This window comes from Hemicordylus capensis, chromosome 3, assembly GCF_027244095.1.
Source record: "Hemicordylus capensis ecotype Gifberg chromosome 3, rHemCap1.1.pri, whole genome shotgun sequence".
NCBI classification, from domain to species: domain Eukaryota; kingdom Metazoa; phylum Chordata; class Lepidosauria; order Squamata; family Cordylidae; genus Hemicordylus; species Hemicordylus capensis.
This window is the reverse complement of record NC_069659.1, coordinates 209,707,467-209,728,663: the sequence shown is the minus strand read 5'-3', so window position 1 is coordinate 209,728,663 and position 21,197 is coordinate 209,707,467. Positions and strand designations below refer to the sequence as shown.

The window sequence follows — 21,197 nt, the reverse complement described above, 5'->3', positions numbered from 1 at the left end:
AGGAGCCTGTGAGAGCAGAAGCACCATGGTGATTGGGCAGTGGGGAGGAGCAGCCTCTGCTGGTTAAGGTCAGTTGGAATGCAACTGTTACTGATCGGAAGATGTTCTCGATTGTAGAGGAGAGAATATCTATCTAGATAGGATAGTAGGCAGGTGTCTGCGAAGAGAGGGGTTGTGAGGGAGGAAAGAGCCCCTTCAGGAGAAGTAGGCTGCCGTTGTACGAATAAGATGAGGAAACAAGATGAACAAGATCTGTTAACTCAGTAAGGGGGGGGGAGGGGAAGAGCGAGTGGAGGAGAGAGAAAGAGAGAAAAAGAAGGGAGGGGGAGAGAGAAGGTGAGGGACGGGCCCGAGCCTGTCGGCAGTCTGAGGGGAATGAGCGGCCATGGTGGTGCCTATGGGCAGCAAGGAAGGGCCCAGTCAATCACTGCTGCTGTTTGAGGCTACTGAGGCCATTGGCAGAGGCAGGCAGGCAGGCAAGGGACGGGCCCGGGCCTGTCAGTGTCCTCAGGGGACAAGCAGCCATGGCAGTGCCTATGGGCAGCGAGGAAGGGCCCAGTCAACTGCTGCTGCAGCTCCTGTGGGTATATAAATAAGTAGTAGTAGTAGCAGCAGCAATAGTGATAGAGTTTGGTAACGGATTCACCCTGTAGGGTTTCTGCTAATCGGTTTCAGCTGTAGGATACACTGCTTCCAGGCTATACTATGCCAAAAATACACACACTTGATGTGCCAAGATGGCAGTTGTGAGTTAAACCAACTTATTGTGGTATAGCAGTATATATGGGTACTTTTCCATTGTCTATTTTTTAATTTATGGTCTATTGTCCACAATAAATTTACTGAATTCTTCCATTTACTGAATTCTTCCATTGCAGTCATCATAAAATACAATACCCACACAGACAACCTATGGCATGCTTTGTAAATGCTGTTCCAAGAACAGCAATTTATTTTATGGAATATTTATACATAATACGTTATTTATTTATTAACCACCTTTGAGCAGGTTAGTATGTACCTCATGGTCTATATAGATTTCCTTCAAGTTACATACTCATACTCTGTCTGCATGTTATTTTCAGCTGTGCTTAGGTATGCTTTGATACTTCCTAGGACCAAGTTTGAAAACTGTGTATAGATTATCATATGTGGAAGTCTCTCTCCCTCCCTTCCACTCATACACACAGACTCTCTCTCTCTCTCTCTCTCTCACACACACACACACACACACACACACACACACACGTGCATGCGCCTGTACCCCCACCCCCGGCTGCATATACATGTGCTGGGAAGTTGCAGCTAATGGAAAGGAGAATTAATGCCTTAGCTTTGTCTGAAATTAAGGCAGAGTTTATTATAACAGCCTGAGGTGTTATTTTTGAAAAGGTTCTGTTCCACAACCTTTCTGTGATTAGTTAATATAATAATAAACAAAAAATAAGCATTTTAAATGGAATCAACTGTGGCCGATTAGGTTTTGATTTGTGTTTAAATTAGATGTGTGGCTGCATTCAATTTTGTGAGTATATGCGTTGGTTTTGCTTACACGGCTCCTGAGCTACATGATACTTCTTAAATTAAAATGTTGTTGTATCTTTGGCTAACCAATTATTGTTTGAAATTAGAGTTCAAAGCTTTTTCTTTCATCAAGGTCACATCGGCTATAACTGGGCGTCATCACAGCCTACACAGAGAAACCCCTTGGTTTTCAGGGCACCCAGGTGACCAACAACTATGCCTGGACATGTCAGGGTGAACCGATAGGCCCACGTTACTTTTACGTATCCATTCATTTGTTATCTTTCCTCACTGCTTTTCTACTTTTTAAAAAAGAAACCCAAAGTGGTTTACATAAAAATAATGAAACCCACGAGTGACAATTTTTCTGTCCAATTTCTTGAACATGCTTTCTGTAAAGCTTCTGTTGCATTGGTTCTCTTTCTGGCTGCTCCTCCAGAATGTATTGGTGCAAAATATGTTCTTTCTCTCTCTCCACAGACTTGAATCAGTTTGTCCCCTTCCTAACATAGATAATTAAGGGAGGAATAGCTTTCTGATGGCCTAAATGGCACCACTTTCCCCTTTGTATTCTGTCACTAAGAGCTGGCTATGGTCTAACCAGTAGGCCTGTGCAAGTCAGAAGAATCGAAAGCCCACTTCAGAATCCGCCCCCCCCCCCGGAGGCAGCCGATCGCAGGGTAATTGTGCAGAGCTTCCCCCATGGGAGAGGAGGAACCATAGTCTGGGAGGCACTACAGTGCCCAGGCATCCCTGTGCTGCTTACCTGCCGCCCCACACTTGTTCCTATCCCCCAAGATTCTCTGTAGCCTCCCCGTTTTCTACATGTCAGTGCTGGCTTGGCATTTAAAAAACACCTCCCCTCACCCGTACTACTTGGGGCAACTGCCCCGCGATGGGCTGCCTCCTCGTAGTGGAGGGCAGGAATTCCTATGTGGGCTTCCAGTGCTTCCGACTTGCACAGTCCTAATAACCAGTATTGCACAGCCAGCAAGAGAGAGGGAGCAAGTCACATAGTCCCATCCAGAAACGAGGTATGTTTAAAAACAGGCTGACATATAAACTAGCATCTGGACTATCACTGCACCCTCGCTGAAGCAGAGAAAGGGAGGAATTTTAACTATCTACCCTTCCCTCTGAAGCCCACATGTAAATATGTCCAAGGGTCACACAACTGCTCAGTTCTTTCCAAAAATCAAGACTAGTGACATCTACCATCTAAGTAACTAACAGAAGTAGCTGATGGCTCATATTTTAGCTGCATTTTACATTCCTTGCAAGTGCTCTTATTTTCATTTTTTTTCTGTGAGGGCTAGTCAACATACCTGTTAAAATCCTTGTAATTTAAATATAAACCAGCCTGCAGTAGGATTTGATCTCATGACACTTTAAACCTGCCTGGCACATAGGCATAGGCCCTGAGAGGTCAGAACTCCTGGTGCCTTCCCTATTGGCCACTGGTTGGACTGAGAAGGAATGAGGAGGAAGTGAAGAATGGATTGGGGCTTGCATACATGTCAGAACCCAGCTCTGTTATACCCCAACCCCCTTGACTCAGTCCTAGGCATCCCTCCATGGTCTAATTTCCATAAAATTCTTTTAAAGTGGTTTGACTTTTGAAAACAAGGTCCTTCAAAATAAGCTTATATTACCCTTGCCTTGACCTCTTCCTTTTGGTCATCCCCCACTGTCAAAATTTAGACTGTAAGCTCTCTTTTTGCGTATGTAAAGCACCACTTGCATGGATAGTGCTGTAGAAAATAAATGCAACTGCTTAAGTGGCCCATTCCTCCTGTGAACTGCTAATCTTCTGGCACCCTTTTCTCTTTCTCTTTTCATGCCAGGGACAAGACAGTGCCTGTACAACATGGCCTGCTTTTCTCAGTAAGGGCAGTGTCTGCCATGTCAGCCTCCGTGTTTAACTGCTAGTATCAGATGAGGGCATGTGCTGTGAAAACATTCTTTCCTGTTCCCCTCCTTTTTTCATCCCTTCAGAAAATCAAAGCACATTCTAAAGCAAGCAGATGACACAAACTTACATCCAGCGATGGCTCCGGCATGTCAGATGCTCCCTGCCCACCAGCCTGACCTTCTAAGGCTGAGGAGGGGTTAAAGGCCAGGTCATTGTGTGGATGGTTGCTAGAAGCGGCCTGTGGTGGCTGCCGGGACTGCTGGGTAGGAGGACCGCTGTGATGTAATGGCTGCCCTGACTGGCTGCTGGGATGAGGTACGTGCATACTTTGCTGCATGGAACTATGGGATTGATCAGTGCTGCCGGGATGAGGGATCTGCGGAGGAGGAAAGAAGCAGGAAAGGAAAAGTGAGGCTCTATGGTACAGAGTTCAAAGATGGTGGGGGGAAATTAAGCTTCATCAAAAATTTGATTATAGGGCATCATAAATGTGAAACCTGTATTGCAAAATTGGATGGTGGTCTGCCATCAGGGGGAAAAATGCACAGGAGTCAAACGATTGGTATTTGAGTTCTTCGGATTTATAAAGTACACAATAATAAGAAAAACTATATGGGTAAAAGGTAGAGGCTCAGCTTAATATGGGATCTAGATTCTGTTTACCAAGCCCAACCCCCCGGCAATTGCTTTGTTGGCAGCATGGGCACTGGGAGCTTATCTGCAGCCGGAGGACAAAATCCTGCCAGCAACTTCCTTCTGATTTTTAATCAAGCCCCCCCCCCCCAAACCCCCTGCATCTGATGCACGGAGGCAGAGAAAGGAGCTCCCAGTCAGTGATTCAATGAACCGCTGACTGGGGGAATTCTCCAGGGGCAGACTGGCCCCATCCCAGGTATTGCTCACTTATGCCAGAGGCAGGGGGAGTGTCCGTTCAGACCCTCTCCCATCCTCCCCGGTCAGCATCTCATTGAAACGTTGACTGGCTGGGCTTTCCTCCTGCCCTCTGAGCAAAGTCAGCCTTTCAATGCAACACTGGCTAGGGAGGAGAAGGGTGTGTCTCACACTCCCAGCCAATAAGCGCTTCCTTTGCCTGCTTGGTGAGGGAGGGGGCAAGGGCAAGGAGGTGCCCTGGCAGCCCCCCTCCCCAGACCCTGGCAGCCGAGGGACGGGTCTTCCCCCTTGCTCCATGGACCCCACACCCCTGCTTGGCAGAAAGCATGGAGGTATTTAATAGCTTTCATAACATGCATCTTGATTATCTGCTTTTTGCATACTTCTTTTGGGTGGAGAAACAATATTTATTTATTTTTACATTCTATCCCACTCTTCCTCCAAGGAGCTCAGAGTAGTGGACATGGTTGTATTTATCCTCACAGCAGCCTCCTGAAATAGGTTAGGCTGAGATATAAGACTCTGGCCAAGTGTTAATCAGTGAAATTCATGGCTGAATGGGGATTTAAACTCAGTCCTAGTCCAACACTCTAACCACTCTAACCATTACACCACATTGGCTCTCTGTTCAGTTATACCCCACAGCCAAAAAAAGCCACCCCTTTCAAAGAAGCAAATTTTGATAGTTAAAGTTAAGGGTTGAGAAGTTCCCACACCAGGTTAAAGTTAAACCAATAAAAAACACAGGGTCTGGAATTTGGCATTCCTTATATTTCTTGTTAAAAATAAAAATCACTCCAAATTTTGTTACTGGAATACACACATGTTTGCATGCATGTGTTTTTGCTTTTCTGGGCATCTTAGCAAAGCAGATGTGTCTATTTCCTCCTCTTTTACAGGCATCCCTTGCAAACTAACTTCAGCAAGATGAGAAAAAGTAAATGCATGAATACTGGAAACAAAAAAATGTGCTCTAATTTCAACTGGTATACAGAAACAAAAACTATAGCATGAGCAGCACAATGCAAATCAACAGAAACTATGCAGAAGTTTTATGGTAAAGTAAATGTGTTCACTAAACAATATACTTACGTAATATAGAATTATTTTTAATTCTTATGCTTCCAACAGTTACTGAGTCCAGTTGGTATATGCTATCTACCTGAGAGATCTCCTTGAATGTGGCAACTTGCTCACTCCTCCTTCTAAGGACAAGTCACCCAGTAATTGCTTTGTGGAGGGATTGCACTATGTTATCCAACTGCTTTCAAAGACTGAATACTAAGCTAAATGGACAATGAGTGCTTCCTCCAACAAACAAAGAAGGCAAAAAGATTGTTCGCAGTGGCATACTAAAACTGGGATCTGGACACAGGCAAAGAGTACCTTCCGGCTTTGGCACATCATGCATGCTATCAAAAAAAGTAATCACTGACAGGAAATGCCCAACAGTCCTGTGAATCAGCTACTTGGGCTTAAGTCAAAAAATAGTCTCTCCAACAAAAAGGTAGCCTGTGACTCAGATTTAATCTAGCTGTCTTCTAGGGTGGTCTAAATAACATACTCCATAAGGGTCACATTTATGCTCTCTGCTTTGCTTTCCAAAGGCCTTTAAAAGCGCTAGCCCCACTCCCCATATCTAGCTTTAAGGCAATCTCATGCCACGTTTACTTGGGCTGTATCCTTCTGAGCACCTTACTATAAGGCCATTGTTATGTGGAGGAGGGTAAAAGGTGTCAAGCCCCCCAACAAGTGGTGTGCTGATAAGTGCAGCCTTCTTTGCAGTCATCCGTTTCAACAATGAATGGGGGAGAGAAGAGATGAGAGAGATGGAAAAGTGAGCTAGGAGGGGATTTTGTCTGCCACCCCTTCCCTTTTGGGAGGGGTGTATGTGTCAGAGGGATGGAACTTACATGGAAATACCTCTTCCTCAGGGGTGGGTGGGTGGGCATGTGTGTCCCTCCCCTCCTTATGATGAACCGGGGAGCTTGTTGACCCCAAAGCATCTCCCAACCATGTCACATTACCAACAGTCTTTGGCAGGGCTGCCACCAGCCACTTCTAAGACCAGAAGCAGCAGCCTCCCTAGAAAGCAGGAGCCCCCTCTTCCCTATTGCCAGGAAGGCAAGCTTAGTGTGTAGGTAACTGTCTTGTTTGTTTTTGCAAAGGCAGAATAGCAACAGTGTATATTTCTTGCTAGTGAAGTGACAGGCCAATCCAGCAATGTCATAATGGGCCTTTCTTCAGAAGCTGACCTTTTAGGGGTTTCCTCACTTATGTCATGGTCTTCCTGTGACCTACATTTAGGGAGTCCTGTCATGCACATAGAAGAGATTATTAAGAGCACACAATCACTTTGCTGACATCCTGACTCACAAAGCGTGTGTGCTGTGAACATCTGTGGGCACACAATGCAAACCCTCACACAGCTCCCCTAGTCCTCTAGCCTTGGTGCAAGAGCCCTAATACTTCCAGAGCGCTGCCCGCGCTTCGGAAGATCAGCACCATGTCTGACTCTCAGCAGTGTGGGCCTGGCGGGTAAGTAGCACTCGGAAGCATGAGTGCTGTTGTGCAACAGACACAGCGCATGTGCTAGAGGACTGGGAGAGTTGTGCAAGGGCCCTGCTGTGTGCTCAAAGGGGCTCAAAGCACACACTGCATCAGCCTCTCTCTGTATAGATCTGGGACATACAACAGGAATCTTTCAGCACAAGGACGAACTAAGCGTTGAACAAATTCCCCAGATGAAGCTCTATTGCACCTTAATGGCTTTGCCTTCCTCATTTGTTCCAAACACGAGCTGAGGTAGCAGCCAGAGGGGGTGGGGGAGGTCTGAAGCTGTCAAATCACTGTCAGGAGCTCCCAAGCAGGACCTGAACCCAGAGTGAAGCAGTAGTGGCTCTGTGTGTGTGCGTGCGTGCATGTGTGTGTGTGTGTAAGCAAGCAAGTAAGTAAATAAATAACTAGGTGGCTAGGGTTAATGTGCTGAAGGAGCAAAGTGCATTTGGGGAGGGGGGCCTTGTTCCACATGTTAGATTTCTGAAAGAAAAACAGCAGTGTGTTTCATATTAATGGACCCATCCTGGACATCAAATGGAAGTAACCACACTCTCCCTCTGCCTATGCAAGGAGGCCTCTTGCACAGCAAGAGGTCACACAAAAAAGGCTTAACCCAACAAATGTTTCCATATCAGATTTGCTCTCAGATGTGACAAGGGGACTTGGCTGCTGCTCCTAGTCAAAGGAGAGCTGGTCTTGTGGTAGCAAGCATGACTTGCCCCCTTAGCTAAGCAGGGTCCAGCATGGTTGTATATGAATGGGAGACGATGTGTGAGCACTGGAAGATGTTCCCCTCAGGGGATGGAGCCGCTCTGGGAAGAGCAGAAGGTTTCAAGTTCCCTCCTTGGCTTCTCCAAGATAGGGCTGAGAGAGATTCCTGCCTGCAGCCTTGGAGAAGCTACGAAGACAATACTGGGCAAGATGGACCTATGGTCTGACTCAGTATATGGCAGCTTCCTATGTTCCTATCTGCTTGGCTTCTCCCTCACTTCTTCATTGCCCTCAGTGTTGCATTGTTCTCCTGACATGGCAGAAGCTGGATCTGACAGCCACAGCCCTAAGTTGTGCATTCAAAAAACCAGCACAAGGCAGGGACTCTCAAAAGGATTGGATGGAAAGTGAGATACAGGCACACAATGCCATGAAATAGAAATTGTGCTGCAGTGCTACTTACAGGATCCTGCATGGGGTGACTGAGGGGTTTGTCGAGAGCTGCCATGTTACTGGGCATGTCTGGAGGGTGTGACAGCTGAGGTGCATGCATGAAGTCATTCATAGAAGTTCCACCAGGATTCCCATGGGGGAAATCGAAGTTGCTGTGACCTTGGTAACTGTTACCTAGACAGCAAAAGGGGGAAAAACAAAGAAGAATTATTCTAAAAGGGTGCTTCACCCCTGCCAATATAAAACAAAAGCCTCCAGTGCTCTGCATAAAAATGGCAATGATGAGAATTCCTATTATGTAACAGGAGTGCCACCTGCTCATAGCATACAATGTATTCTGACAGCCTTTTTTGGACTTCAACACACAGCATCTATTAAGATTAATGCGGAAGCGAGAGCAACATTTGGCTCAGACCTGGCCATTGTGCTTCTAGTTTCTACAAAAACTGAGTAACATTCATTCAGCCATTTGGAAAATTGAACATTAATGACCTAGTTATTGCATCCCATTTACAGCTCCAGACTCCAAGAGCGCTCTTCTTTTTAAAATACATTTTGACTAATTATGCTGCCAGTTATTGGTGGAGATCTGGCCAATTATAAAAGAATCCAACATAGTGAGTCAAAGCTTTAAAAGTGCTGAGAAGCCTATTTATTGAAGGACTCCAGAAATGTTTTTTGTTGTATTTGTGGATATGATATAGCTCTTTATCTGAGGTAATTGCACCAACCATTTCAAACACATCACAACATTTTAAAACTTCAAACATGGGAATGCACAATGAAACAAACTGCTGATGTTCACGCTGCGGAAGAGAGGGTTAAAGAATGCTTTGGTCATGCCAGCTTATGTGGGACATTGCTCTCTATGGGAGTCAATGTGCTGCTGGCCTGCTCAAGTCAAAACATAGTCCCTGTTAAAAATGAGCTGCAGAGCTCATTACTTACATGAGTAATGAATGGTTTCTCCTTGCAATCAGGTCTAGTAATCCATCAGCCAGTATTCATCCAGTGCTGATGAATATTTTTCTTGAAAATCATTGTTAAAGAATAAAACATCAGGCTATAGATCAGTCTGATTTGTACATTTATGATTTGTAAGTAAATAATCTCTAATCTGATACAGGGCTTTGCTTTTCACTGACTCCACCAATGGCACCTTTTTCTATGGGCCCAAGTCCAGAGCCCTACACTCTTCCTTCATTTGCAGTTCCAGCAGCGCCGCCAGGAATCTCCTCCCCTTCCGCACAGCATTCAGACAGTCAGAGGAGCTGCCATACTGGCCCTTTAAGCAAGCGCTAGAGTGGAGCATGCTTAGCTGTCTTCAGCTCTTTCAGCCCAGCACACCAGCTCTTCCAGTCCAGCAGGGGAGAGGTGAGGGCTGGTGTGTGTGTGTGTGTGTGTGTGTGTGTGTGTGTGTGTGTGTGTGTGTGTGAAAGTCATGTATTCTCAATTTTCAGATGTGCATATTCTCTTTTTCCCCTCCCACTTTTTCTTCCACTTGTCTTTCTTTCTCTTTCCTTCCTTCCACTTGTCTCTTGTCTTCCTTTCCTTTCTCTCCTTTCTTCCTTTCTCCTTCCCTCCCTCCTTCTACTTCTCTCTCCCTCTCCCACCTTTCCTTTTATCTGTCCATCCCCCACTGACTGACTGACTGACTGACTGCATGTATGGATGCTTAGCAGGAAAGTTGCCATAAAATACATTAGGTGCTCTACAAATAACAGAGTTGCCTCTTCTTTCCTTTCCTTCCTTCTGTGTTTCTCTCCTTCCTGCTTTTCTGCTTCTACTTCACATATATATATTTTAAAACCTGTATACTGGGGGGACCATAAGGTCATGACATACAGACTCTGCAAAAACCTAGCTACACTACTGGACTCCACATCTCTATTAGATGTCCTCTGACAACTAAATTGCCCTGTGGATTAGGAGTCTCTAGCTTGAAATCAGAACTACTAGCACAGTTCCTCCTGTAGTATAAAACTACCCATAGAGTTGTTTCTTATATACTGCAGAACTGTAATGTCTTAAGTATGTTTCTGTTGGCTAGTATTCTATGGATTGTGGTAGAAATGTCCTGTGCCTTTTTTCCACAAGTACATCTAATAATTTGTTTTAATTAATTCAAAAATTTCTGTTAAGCTACTCCCCAATCTTTTCAAATTTTTCAAATTGCCCTGTCTTTGTACAAATATATTTATATAAACCACCAGAGAACCAATTTTTTGAAATGGACTGTAAATGAATAAATAAGCCTAGTTTAAAATTCATTCATGTACAAACTTACTACTTTGTGTACCCTCATGGGACCATTGGCTACTCTTCATTCTGACAATAGAACTTCCCATTAAAGAAAAATAATCCTTAAAGATGACAATTTCTGTTAATGACAGAATAAAATGTGTAGATGGATTTTAAACAGTTGAAATATTAAGAGTACTGTCGGTGCTTCCTGTTGATACATAAGGATTTTACAGTAAATTTTGTCAAGATATATTTTCCTGCACATTGTTTGTGACTCTCAAATTGTAGAATCACATATATAAGATTTAATTTTGAGCATAAAAAACCTTAAAAGGCTCTAACAGAATTACTGCCCGGCATTGTTTGGAAGGTAGAAAATCAGCCTTGTGTATTTTGGGTAAAATACAGGTGTCCTGGACTTCTGAAATACTCTGATTAATTTATAGATTGAATTGCACAGAAAGTATATGATACTGAATAGTCAATCAATGATTTTCCCTCCTCATAATCCAGAATTACTAGAGATTTCTCAGACTGGGGAATCTACTGCTGGAAGAAGTGGTGTAAGTTAGGACGAGAGTATATAAAGTGCATATAAATGAATATAAGTGTAAAGTGTGCCATCAAGTCAATTTCTACTCCTGGTGCCCACAGAGCCCTTTGATTTTCTTTGGTAGAATGCAGGAGGGGTTTACTATTGCTTCCTCCTGCGCAGTGTGAGATGATGCCTTGCAGCATCTTCCTATATCGCTGCTGTATATAGTAGCAGCAGGGATTTGAACCAGCAACCTTCTGCTTGTTAGTCAAGCATTTCCCCGCTGCGCCACTTAAGGTGACATGTAAATAAGCATAAATCCGAGTAAATCAGGGCTGTTCGCATTGCTGCTTTTTATTATGGCTGATTATATTTCATTACAGTTTTTCAAATAGTGGTTTGTTCACACAGCTGGCTCCCCTCAATCCATCCCACCCATTTCAGGCCAACAGGGTTGTGGAGGAGGCCCCCTGCCTCCTGCTTCCTATTGGTGCAATCACCTGTGCCCAGGTAGTGATGAGAATGGGGAGATTACATGTGTGTACACATGTGTGGTGCCTGTGGATTCCCCCCAAATGTAATTTTATGACATATATATATATATATATATATATATATATATATATATATATCCATCCCCCTGGTATTCTTGCACTGCTTGCTAGATAACTGCTTGCTAGATCAATGGAAAGCTCCAGGTACTGTAATGGATTACATGGAGTATTATTACATGGAACTCTTGACCAGAAATAGACTACAGGTTGCAAATCTGCCCAGCAATGGAATTGAGAAGGGTGGCAGGCAGAGCCAACACTCCCCAAAGTCACTCCCAGGCAGGTAGCCACACCTCCATCTCATGTTTATCTCAGGAGTCTCTATATACGGCTCCAAAAAAATGCTGGAGTATTGCACACAACCATTTTCAACCCTTCCACAAAGGGCAACTTTTTAAAGACATGTATATTACACATTAAGGGCCAAACATCATTACAAAGCTGAATAATGCTGCTGGCTGTATGAACAGCAACTTGCTGTTATCGTATTGAAATCACTGTAAACCCCGCCCCCCCCCTTGACTAACATGGAGGCAGTGTGGGATTTTTGGGGGCCCCCTCAGTATTATCTTCTATGGTTCCTCCAAACCATGCCCAAAGCCCAAACCAACTACTGGGAAGAAAAGTTTTTTGTTTAATGGAGTTTGCCGTTTGCTATATTGGTGGCAGGAAAAAAACCGCTGGCTTTGTGGCATGTGATGTTAGCAGCAGGATTCAATTCAGCTTTTTGGAATGATTTTTGAAGTACAAGAGAATGTTAAATTGGAGTACTGACTCACAAGAACTGAGGATAATGGCCAAGTATCTAGGTTCCTGTTAAAAGTATGTCGGGGGGGAAATCCCATTTGAGGGGAAAACTTCAAAGGACTTAATGTCGCCGATTCAGATGGAACCTGCTGTTGTGATTAACATCTAATGAACCTGTAAAGCCATAGTCTGTGCAAATGAGTATAGATATATCCGTTTCAAGGAGAAAGCGTTACACCTGGAGTATTAGCAGCAAGAAAGACAATGCCTGCTTGAAAAATAGCAGCTGCTACTAGAAGAAGAGAGGCTACAACTGGAAGGAAAGCACCTGCAGACAGAAGAGGAGCAGCAAGGAAGCCAGTGACATAATGAGGAGGAGCTAGCCCTGAGTCAAAATCAACCATGCAGCAGGGTGACACCCAAGGATTTTACCATTTATGTCCAAAGAGAAGATCCACAAGGGTTTTTGTCCACATTCAAAAAGCTGTGAAGAACTGGGACCTTCAAGAAGAGGATTTTATGGGATTTATTCCAAATATCACCAAAGGGGATTTATCAGAAGCTTATAACAGCATGTCTGAGAAGTGCTATGATCATATGTGTCTTTTAACGAGTTAGTGTATACAATATTTTTTTCAGAAAAAGGTTTAAGAATCTGCATCCCCATGGTGCAAAATCTATAGTGGAATTTGAAGCTAAGCTCAAGGATGCTCTGTAGAAGTGGGTAAAGGGGCAAAGGTTGATATGGTAGAAAAATATGGTTGATTTAATTGGGTTAGACCAGTTTTACTCTATCAGATTCCACAGGATATTAAAATTAAAGTATAAGATCAGGTTCTTGAAACCCTAACAAAAGCTGCAAACATTGCATGCCAGTTAATACTGAACTGGGAAGATGATCAGAAATGCTAGATTTGAAGGGAATAAAAAGGTATATTATACCAGCAAGGGGAGAGAAAAAAAGAATTTTCTCTTCAACAGGAGAAAGGTTTCCTATTTAAAGAAAGGGCAAACCCTCAGAGATCTTTTGAATGTCCTAAATGGCAAGAAAATGTATGCTCTAGTTGTGGGCAGAAAGTCAAAAGGCAATGCCCTAATCAAAAGCCAGTGCCTCAAAGAAAGCTCTTAGCAACTTTGCCCTAGGAATCATCACTCCTCTTTCATTATTTCCTTGGGCTTCCCTCTTGTTGACCTCAATTATGATCCCCCTTTGGGGGGGCGCGTGTTTCCTCCCTTCATCAGTTCTCCCTGTTCCTTTTCAGGCACCTGCACCAACTGAACTTCTCCCCAGCAGTCATCCCTCCGCCCCGCCCTTCTCAAAAGTAACAGTGGCTTCAACAGTCCAGTTGAAGCCACACTCCCCAACAACTATGACCCTTCCCTCCTTCACCAACGGTTGCCAAGTCCAAACCTTTATCCCAAGCAACCAACACAAACAATTACATCAACTGTATTGCTAGCAGCCAACCGTATTAGATCATCAGCCATCCCATATGTTAAAAACATTACTGAACAGAGATAGCAGGCAAGCTTTTCTGCCTGAAGAAGGGTGAAACTACTAATTGAAATAAAATAATATAATGAGAAGGGGAAGAAGAAACCTCCAACAGGTGCAGAGGGCGCCTTTCTCATGTAAGTGCATGGCAGTGTGTGAGCATGGAGGCCACTCTGGTGGAGAGTAGCTGTGGAACCCTGGCCAGTATCTCTCTCCTTCAGCAGGGCAGCATCAGCCTGAGAGCACATGGCTCAGAGAATCATAGGGCAGGCAGCATCCTGCCCTATTGGGGTCTCAAAGTCCAATTCCTCTCCTCCAGGCAGGCCTCCACATGAGGTCCTAATAGCCAGTCTCCCTCCTTGAGCTGGGCAGCATCAGCTCACCGTGGCTAGTCGCCCTTCAGGCAGGCAGCATCCGTATGAAGACACAAGGGCCAGTCTTTCACGGAAGCAGATCGTGGCAGCAGTGTGTGGGCTCTCTGGCCATCACTGTCTCTCTCATTGAAGGGGGAAGCAGCTCATGGGCAGAGAAGCAGCAAGCAACGAAAGGAGGTGAGGTTGCAGGCAAGCACCCCAGTTATGACAGGGCTTGTATTTATACCAAGTACCCCAAGTGGCCTGGTACCAAAAGAGGCAGAGATAATGCAGGCGGGCATAGGGATGCTGGCAAAAGCACAGATATAACAGGGTGACATCCTGCAGAATTTGCTGCGGCTGGGCATAGTTTGAGAGAGGCAAACTGGGAGGCTGTACACGAGAAGGAGGCACTTGCACAATGACTTAGTTTTCAGGCTTCATCTTTCAGTGTGTGCCCTACGGGGTAGGGGGTGGGAGAATCAGAAGACAAAAAATGACCAGATGGCAGGAGGCAATGAATGGACCCATAGCAGCAAGAAAAGGCAGGCACTGGCCAGACGCTCTGTACAGTTGGGCTTCCACTTGTAGTCCAGTTGCAGCACATGCTCTGGGGTGGGGGCAGCTTAGGAGAGAAAACCCAGGTGGTAGCTGTTGGACACAGAAGCAGTAGAAGGAGATGAGCAGAGGGCAGTCAGCATTTGGGCAAGAGTTGGGAGCCAGGGTATGTAGGCAGAAGCAGCAATGCTCACCTGGGACATGGCAGTGCACTACTTGCCCCAAGTCTCAGAACAGCTCAGGGAACTCCAGTAATGGAAATGTCACCTTCAGGAACCTCAGCTCCTTCCTCCACCTAGGTGTCACTCGCATTTAGTGCGGATTCACAGGGTCTCCCCACTACAGAGAACAGTCTCAGGGCCTTCTGCCTGTGGCTTGATCTTGTCCTGACCCGAGAATTGGAGCTGAGGGAAGGAAGACTTGCTGCCTGTAGGACATCCACTTGATTCCACTCCCCTTCCAGCATTTCTGCTCTGAGATTATTTTCAAGTGGGACTTTGTGCTGGGGTCTTCTAACATCATACCGGGGTGTAGGAAGGCTGAAGTGGGCCCAGAGACAAGATTTTAAAATCCCCACCCCCCGCTCACTGAAGCTCAGCTCATGAAGTAAAGAAATCTTCAATGAAGATGGTAACAAAAAGCATAGTAATTTTTTTAATTCTCTCTCTCTCTCTCTCCCCCCCCCCATGTGCCACTTTAAAAAATTAGTTTTGTAAATTGTGGACGATGTAAGTCATTTAATGGAACTAGAGAAAGACATGCTGTTCTGGTAGCTCCAGGTCTTAACACTCACATCAATTTTGGAGGATGAATACAACTGAAGGAAGCCCAGGCGGGTGCGCGGCTGGGGGATTCAGTCATGTGACTTGCCTCTGGGGGCCCCCCCAAGGCAGTGGGCCCCCAGACAACTGCCTCCCCTTACCCTATTATAGTTACAACCCTGCATCATACACAGGAGACCCTCTGCTTCCCATACCTTCAGACTGGTGGAAGTGATTTCACAGTACAGAATTCTGGAGTGCTCCTATCTTCCTGAGGTACTGTAACTGCCTTATTCCTCAAGAGGGGTTGAATACAAAAAAGGGTACCTGCCATATTCTTCTCGCTCCCAAGATGCCTTACCAAACGGAAGTGGGAGCCCAGGCTGTAGTCACTAGGGAAAGCTGACGGATCAGGGGAGATGGGAGATTTTTGGTATCTAATAACCTTTCCTCATAATGAATCCCTATGAGGATTCATTACACACCAAAGAGTCTAAACAACTCAAAAATTCCTAAAATATAAACTGAGTAACCAGTGGCTTGTGGGGTGGTTGGAACATGGGATGCCACTAATTCTCCACCCTGACCTGCAAAGCAGTGGGGCCAAAATGAATGAAGGTGTGTAATGAAGATGCCAAAGAATCTAAGCACTGCAATATTTCTTTAAAGCAAAACAAAACATGAGTATCCCACCGCCTTGTGGGGTGTGTGTCTGTAGCTGGCACATGACAGTTGGCACTGTAATGACAGTCAAAATGAACAGAAGAAATGAAAGTGTGCAATGAATCCTCATAGGGATTCATTATGAGGGAAAGTTATTATACACCAAAGAATCCAAACATTTGAAAAATAATGACCGCACATTTTGCTCCACAACTCCACTTCTACAAGGGCTAGAGCTTAGCTTTTTTATTTTTTAATGAAAGCTGGGGATCCATGTTAGGGTTAGGATAGGGTGACTTTGAATCCCTGTTATTTCCTATGGCGGAAATATACAGAATCAGTAAAAACTAATGAAATCCATTAAAAATCAACCAAATGCCCCACCACCTTGAAATTTGGATGGTAGGTGGCACCCATGGGGACCTACCCACCAACCAAATTTGGTGCTCCTAGGGCCTTGTTAAGTGGTCCAAATTGATCCAAATCTGAATCAAATCAAATACAGAAGGAATCTGAGGGATTTGTGCACATCCCTACTGTTCGTGCTCTCTCTCTCTCTCTCTTTCCCACACCCCCCCCCCCAAATAAAAATAAAACTTGCAGTCAAAGCAAAAACCACCTAAGCAAAATTAAGGTAGAAGGAGTGAAATGCAGAAACAAAATGCAAATTCAAGCACTGGTGTGAGAGAGAAAAAACAAGCCTGGCACTCTGCAGATTTTAATGTAAGAACTCATTTTTAAGCATCATTCATGAATATATTTCTACACAAAGTTTGTATCTTAGTCTCAATGTACATTTCTGCATTTGTAGTTTTAAAAAGAGAATAAAATAACTTCCATGGGGTGGCCATTGTAGGCTGCTACAGAACAAAATACAACAAGAATCTTGTGCTACTTTAAAGACTAATCTTACTATAAATGTGCTAGTCTTTCATGTTTGTATATACAGATCTTTAACATTGTAATGTGAGTATATTGTTGTGATATGTTTGAAATGATTTTTATACTTGCTTTGGATGAAAAATTGTATCCTACTCAGAACACACCAGACGTACCAAATAACCTCAATACATAAGTTCCTTAGCCTCTTTTGAAATTCATTGCACTTTGCTGGGTTGGTGAAACGGATGGTGCTGCTGTGCCCCTGCCCCACCCCTCTGCTTTTCTTCAACGTTCAAGAGCAGATCTCAAACCTAAACTGGTTGAGAAACCAGTGAGAATCCTTGGTTCTTCAAGTCACCCAGGTTTGAAAGAAGCAGCTAGCTCCCAATGGTTTTCCTTATCTCATCCCCTCTTTTATAAGATTCAGCCAACATGTGACTCCACATTTGATATATATACATTTTCTTGAAGCTGGAGACCTGCCATTCAATGGGCAGGTCACTCTGTGCACACAATAGGCTTGCCATTAGCTACTTGCCTTGTCACCTGCATGGGCTAAAGGTGACCAGGTGGATGTGGGTAGAACCATGTGTGCAACTATCACATTGTGGCAACACAGAGCTGCACTGTGAGGTCTCCCTTCTGGCTTTTAGTGGCTCTTCGAGGTGAAAAAGGAATAAAACCCACATTCTCTCTAATACAGACCCATTAAAAACATGGGGGAGCAATATAATTGCTGGGCAGGAGGCAATTTCTTTCTCCCTCCCAGACTGAAAGCCCACAGTTGGTTGGGCCAAACTGCACATTTTATTAAACATACAATGGTCAATGCAACAGTTTGGCCCTGCAGTTTTTGTTCTTCAAAATTAAATAGCAGCTGTAGTGGGATAGATGGTGGGATCAAGAACCAGGACTATGACAGGCTGGGGTATTTAACCCTTTCTCACCACAGTCCCAATGAAAATAACACACACTGCCCCGAAACTGATATCAGCCCTGGAAGGAAAGCTCATTGGCACCAACTGAAGCTGTAAGCAGCTTTGGATGGGGCGGGGGCTGCATTTTAGTTGGACACCGGCAGGAAAAGGTTAAATATCCCCTTCCCACATGGGGCACCCTCAGCTGCTATTTGACTTTGAAAAAAGATGCAAGCTGGGTGGAAAAGTAGTTGGAGCCCAAGTCAATGCAAGACAACAGGCTTAGGTGGAGGGTCAGCAGTGGAGGGCAGGCGGGCAAGTTCTCCACAAAGGTTCGGAAGTATTAAAGCATATTTAGCAGTAGCATAATTTCCTCTTTTACTGTTCCTGCCTTTACCAGTGGGCCCCTAACCTGCTGCAAGGGGCCAGGTATTCTCTCTTTCTTTTACTTTCATCATTTCCTAAACATCTCGGTTTAGTTCCTTTAACAGCAACACCAGCACTTGCAGTTTAAATGATGCGAACTAGGAAAAGAACTAAAACCGCTAAGTTATTTCACATAAGCCACTGAGCGGGATCATGTTGAGCTTTGAAATAATAGAGCAGTGTTGGAGCTTGCCCGGAGGGGATATAGTTTTGTCAACTGAAGAGCAGCAGCTTTACAACATTCAAGCCAAGCTGAGAGTTTGATGGGACTTGAAGCATCGGCATCATTTGCTTTCCAGCACAAGCTCATTTTGAGAAGTTTAATCTCAGGGGAACAGAAGTCATTAGCTGTGTAAGAGCATTTCTTGGGGAAGCTGAGGCTTTGATCTGCCATGTAAATACAGCAGAGCCATGCTAATTCTCAATCCACAAACTGGCTAAGGAGTTGGGACTGCACACCCCTGACATCCCTGGGACTTAATTTCCATGCATTCATACACAGGATCAGACTGCATGCCTCACAGAGCTTTGCAGGCCGTTTCTCCACGCCGTTTCGTAATGATGTAAAGGAGCTCTGGTAAGCGCACACACACACACACACTCTCTCTCTCTCTCTCTCTCTCTATATATATATATATATTTACAAGTTGTATTGCAGTGTCAGTGTTGTTAATTACATTTAAACTACCAATGTAAAACTTGTTGATTAATGCTCCTCAGTGAGCATTTTTAACAGGCAGAAAGGAAGGCAGCAGTTTGGCTAAGACTCTGGTCAGTATCTAACTTCTAACAGAGGCCAGATTTTGAACTAAGCCAGAGCTGAATGAAAGACCAGCTCTACTGGCTATGCCACTTGCAGACATAGCCAAGACAAAGCCCTTTAACTCACTCTCTCCAAGCAAAAAATGCCAACAGAGGCTTTGGCAGAGTTCTCCCCTTCAGTTCTCTAACTCAGCTGCTCATTCCTATTGGCCTTTGTCTTGGCTGACATATGGGAATAAACAGCTGAAATGCATAAGGGAAGAAATTTACTAATGCCTGTTGCTGATCCTCTGTTGCCCTTTGCCTGCATCTCAGCTAGGGAGAAAAAGGAACATTGGTACTCACCATGAAGGTTTCTTCTTGCTGGTATAACCCATCATGGTTATCCCCAACCACATTCTCCAGAAGGCAGGGCTATGCAAATGAAGAAACGTCTAATGGGCCCCTCGTGGGTGGTTCCTTCCAGTTCCTTTGAAAAATATGAACTACAGAAAAAACAGCCCCAAACCACAGAAGGTAGAACCACAGAACATATATACACACAGGATAGAAGAATACATTGCCCATAGCAGCAGCAGAAATAGCAGAATGCAATGCAGAGGACGAAAAAGGAAGAGCACACATGCGGCGGGGGGGATCCCCCCTGCAGCAGTAGATCCAGGCCTAATTAAACTCTGGGTGGGCATGGGTGATCTCTGTTACACCAGCAAGAAGAAACCTTCATGGTGAGTAGCAATGTTCCTTTCTCTGCTGGTGTAGGAGGTCACCCATCGTGGGAAAATACCACAGCACACAACCACAGGTGGGAACAAGCCTCCAACTGGATCTACTGCCTGGAGAGTACCTGCTGTAGAACCCTCCAGCCACATGCCACCCTGGAAGAGGTGTGCGCATCCAAACCATAATGTCTTGAGGAAGTTTAGGGTGACTTCCATGCAGCTGCTCTACAAATCTCTTCCAGAGAAGTATTGATGGAGAAGACTGCTGAAGTAGTTGCTGACCTCGTGGAATGAGCTGTGATATGCGTTGGCAGAGGTAAGTGTTGTAGCTCATAGGACTGGGCAATATAAGCCTTAACCCAATGATCAATGGTGGCCATCGAGACCTTCTGACCCATAGTGGTCAGATGAAAAGACACAAAGAGGGAGTCCGATCTGCCGAACGACTCCGTGCATGAAATATAGACATGCAAGGCCCTCCGCATACTGAGTTTGTGCCACTGTTTATCCTTGGCATGGCTGGGGTTAGGACAAAAGGAAGATATGTATATGCCCTCCAACCTGTGAAAGGCCGAGTTGCCTTGGGTACAAACAACAGATCTGGAATAAGCCAGACAGCATCCTTAGAGAAGATACATAGATTGACTTTCACCAAAAGAGCCTGAAGTTCCAAAACACGCCTAGTGGATGTGACTGCCACTGCCACCTTTAGAGATAAAATCCAGAGTTGGGTCTTATGTAATGGTTTGAATGGTGGCTGGTGTATTGTGTGAAGAACTGTGTGCAAACCCCATGTTGGAAAGCAGTGACACACCGGGGGTGAACAACTGCGTGGCCCCTCTAAGGAATTTTTGCAGTAATGGATGATTGTTGAACCCTGAACATTTGGGAACAACATCTGGGTTAGACAGGATGCTTGTTGTTTTAACATGGCTTTCAACTCCTTAGAGAGACCCTCCTGAAGAAAAGCTAGTATGTCCGTAAGTTTGCAATTGGTGACCAGGATAGGATGCCTTGAGGCCCATCTAAGGAAGCTCTGCCATGTAACTTGATAGATATGGTTGGTTGACTGCTTTTGTTATGCTAGCATTGTATTGATGCCATCCTGTGAGAGTTATTGTGTACTTAAGAGGTCCCCTCTCAGCTTCCACACAGTCAACTTTAGCCACACTGGGTCCAGGTGAAAAACCAGGCCTTGAGACAGTAGGTCCTCTTTGAGTGACAGGAAGAGCAGTCTGTCTTCTGGCAGTTAAATGATGTCCAAGAACCAGGATCTCCTGGGCCAGTACAGTGCAATCAGAAGGCAATCAGAATGCCTTCCTTAGGCATCTGGTCAGGAGGGGAACCGGAGGAAATACATTAGGATGTGCATGGAACCGGCTGGCTCAGTTTGGTTCAAGTCTGGACCAGACTTGAACCAGACCAGGCCAGTTCGGTCCGGCACTCCCTCAAAACCCCCAGTTCGTTTCGGTCGGGAGGGGTTCACGGACCAATTGCTTTAAAAAAATTTCTTAATTTCCCCTTCAGGGGA

The 21,197-nt window shown here is 44.8% G+C and overlaps 1 protein-coding gene and 1 long non-coding RNA gene across 32 annotated transcripts in view; one reads left to right on the top strand and one right to left on the bottom strand.

Annotated features, from left to right (window-relative positions):
• Positions 1-17,043, top strand: part of LOC128350664 (uncharacterized) — a 57,419-nt gene extending 40,376 nt beyond the window's left edge. For 3 of the 4 annotated variants that reach the window (XR_008319364.1, XR_008319365.1, XR_008319367.1), the window contains 2 exons: positions 3,520-3,751; positions 5,227-5,444. This is a non-coding gene — a long non-coding RNA (uncharacterized LOC128350664). Of the gene's footprint in view, positions 1-3,519; positions 3,752-5,226; positions 5,445-9,176 lie in introns of those variants that run through there. The other variant, XR_008319366.1, reaches the window with a different exon arrangement.
• Positions 1-21,197, bottom strand: part of ZMIZ1 (zinc finger MIZ-type containing 1) — a 640,668-nt gene that overhangs the window by 8,836 nt on the left and 610,635 nt on the right. For 26 of the 28 annotated variants that reach the window (XM_053309119.1, XM_053309123.1, XM_053309124.1 and 23 more), the window contains 2 exons: positions 8,061-8,224; positions 3,564-3,812 (listed from right to left, as the gene is read on the bottom strand). In XM_053309119.1, the coding sequence (XP_053165094.1) occupies positions 3,564-3,812; positions 8,061-8,224 (413 nt within the window). Of the gene's footprint in view, positions 1-3,519; positions 3,813-8,060; positions 8,225-21,197 lie in introns of all 28 variants that reach the window. The other 2 variants (XM_053309136.1, XM_053309139.1) reach the window with 2 other exon arrangements.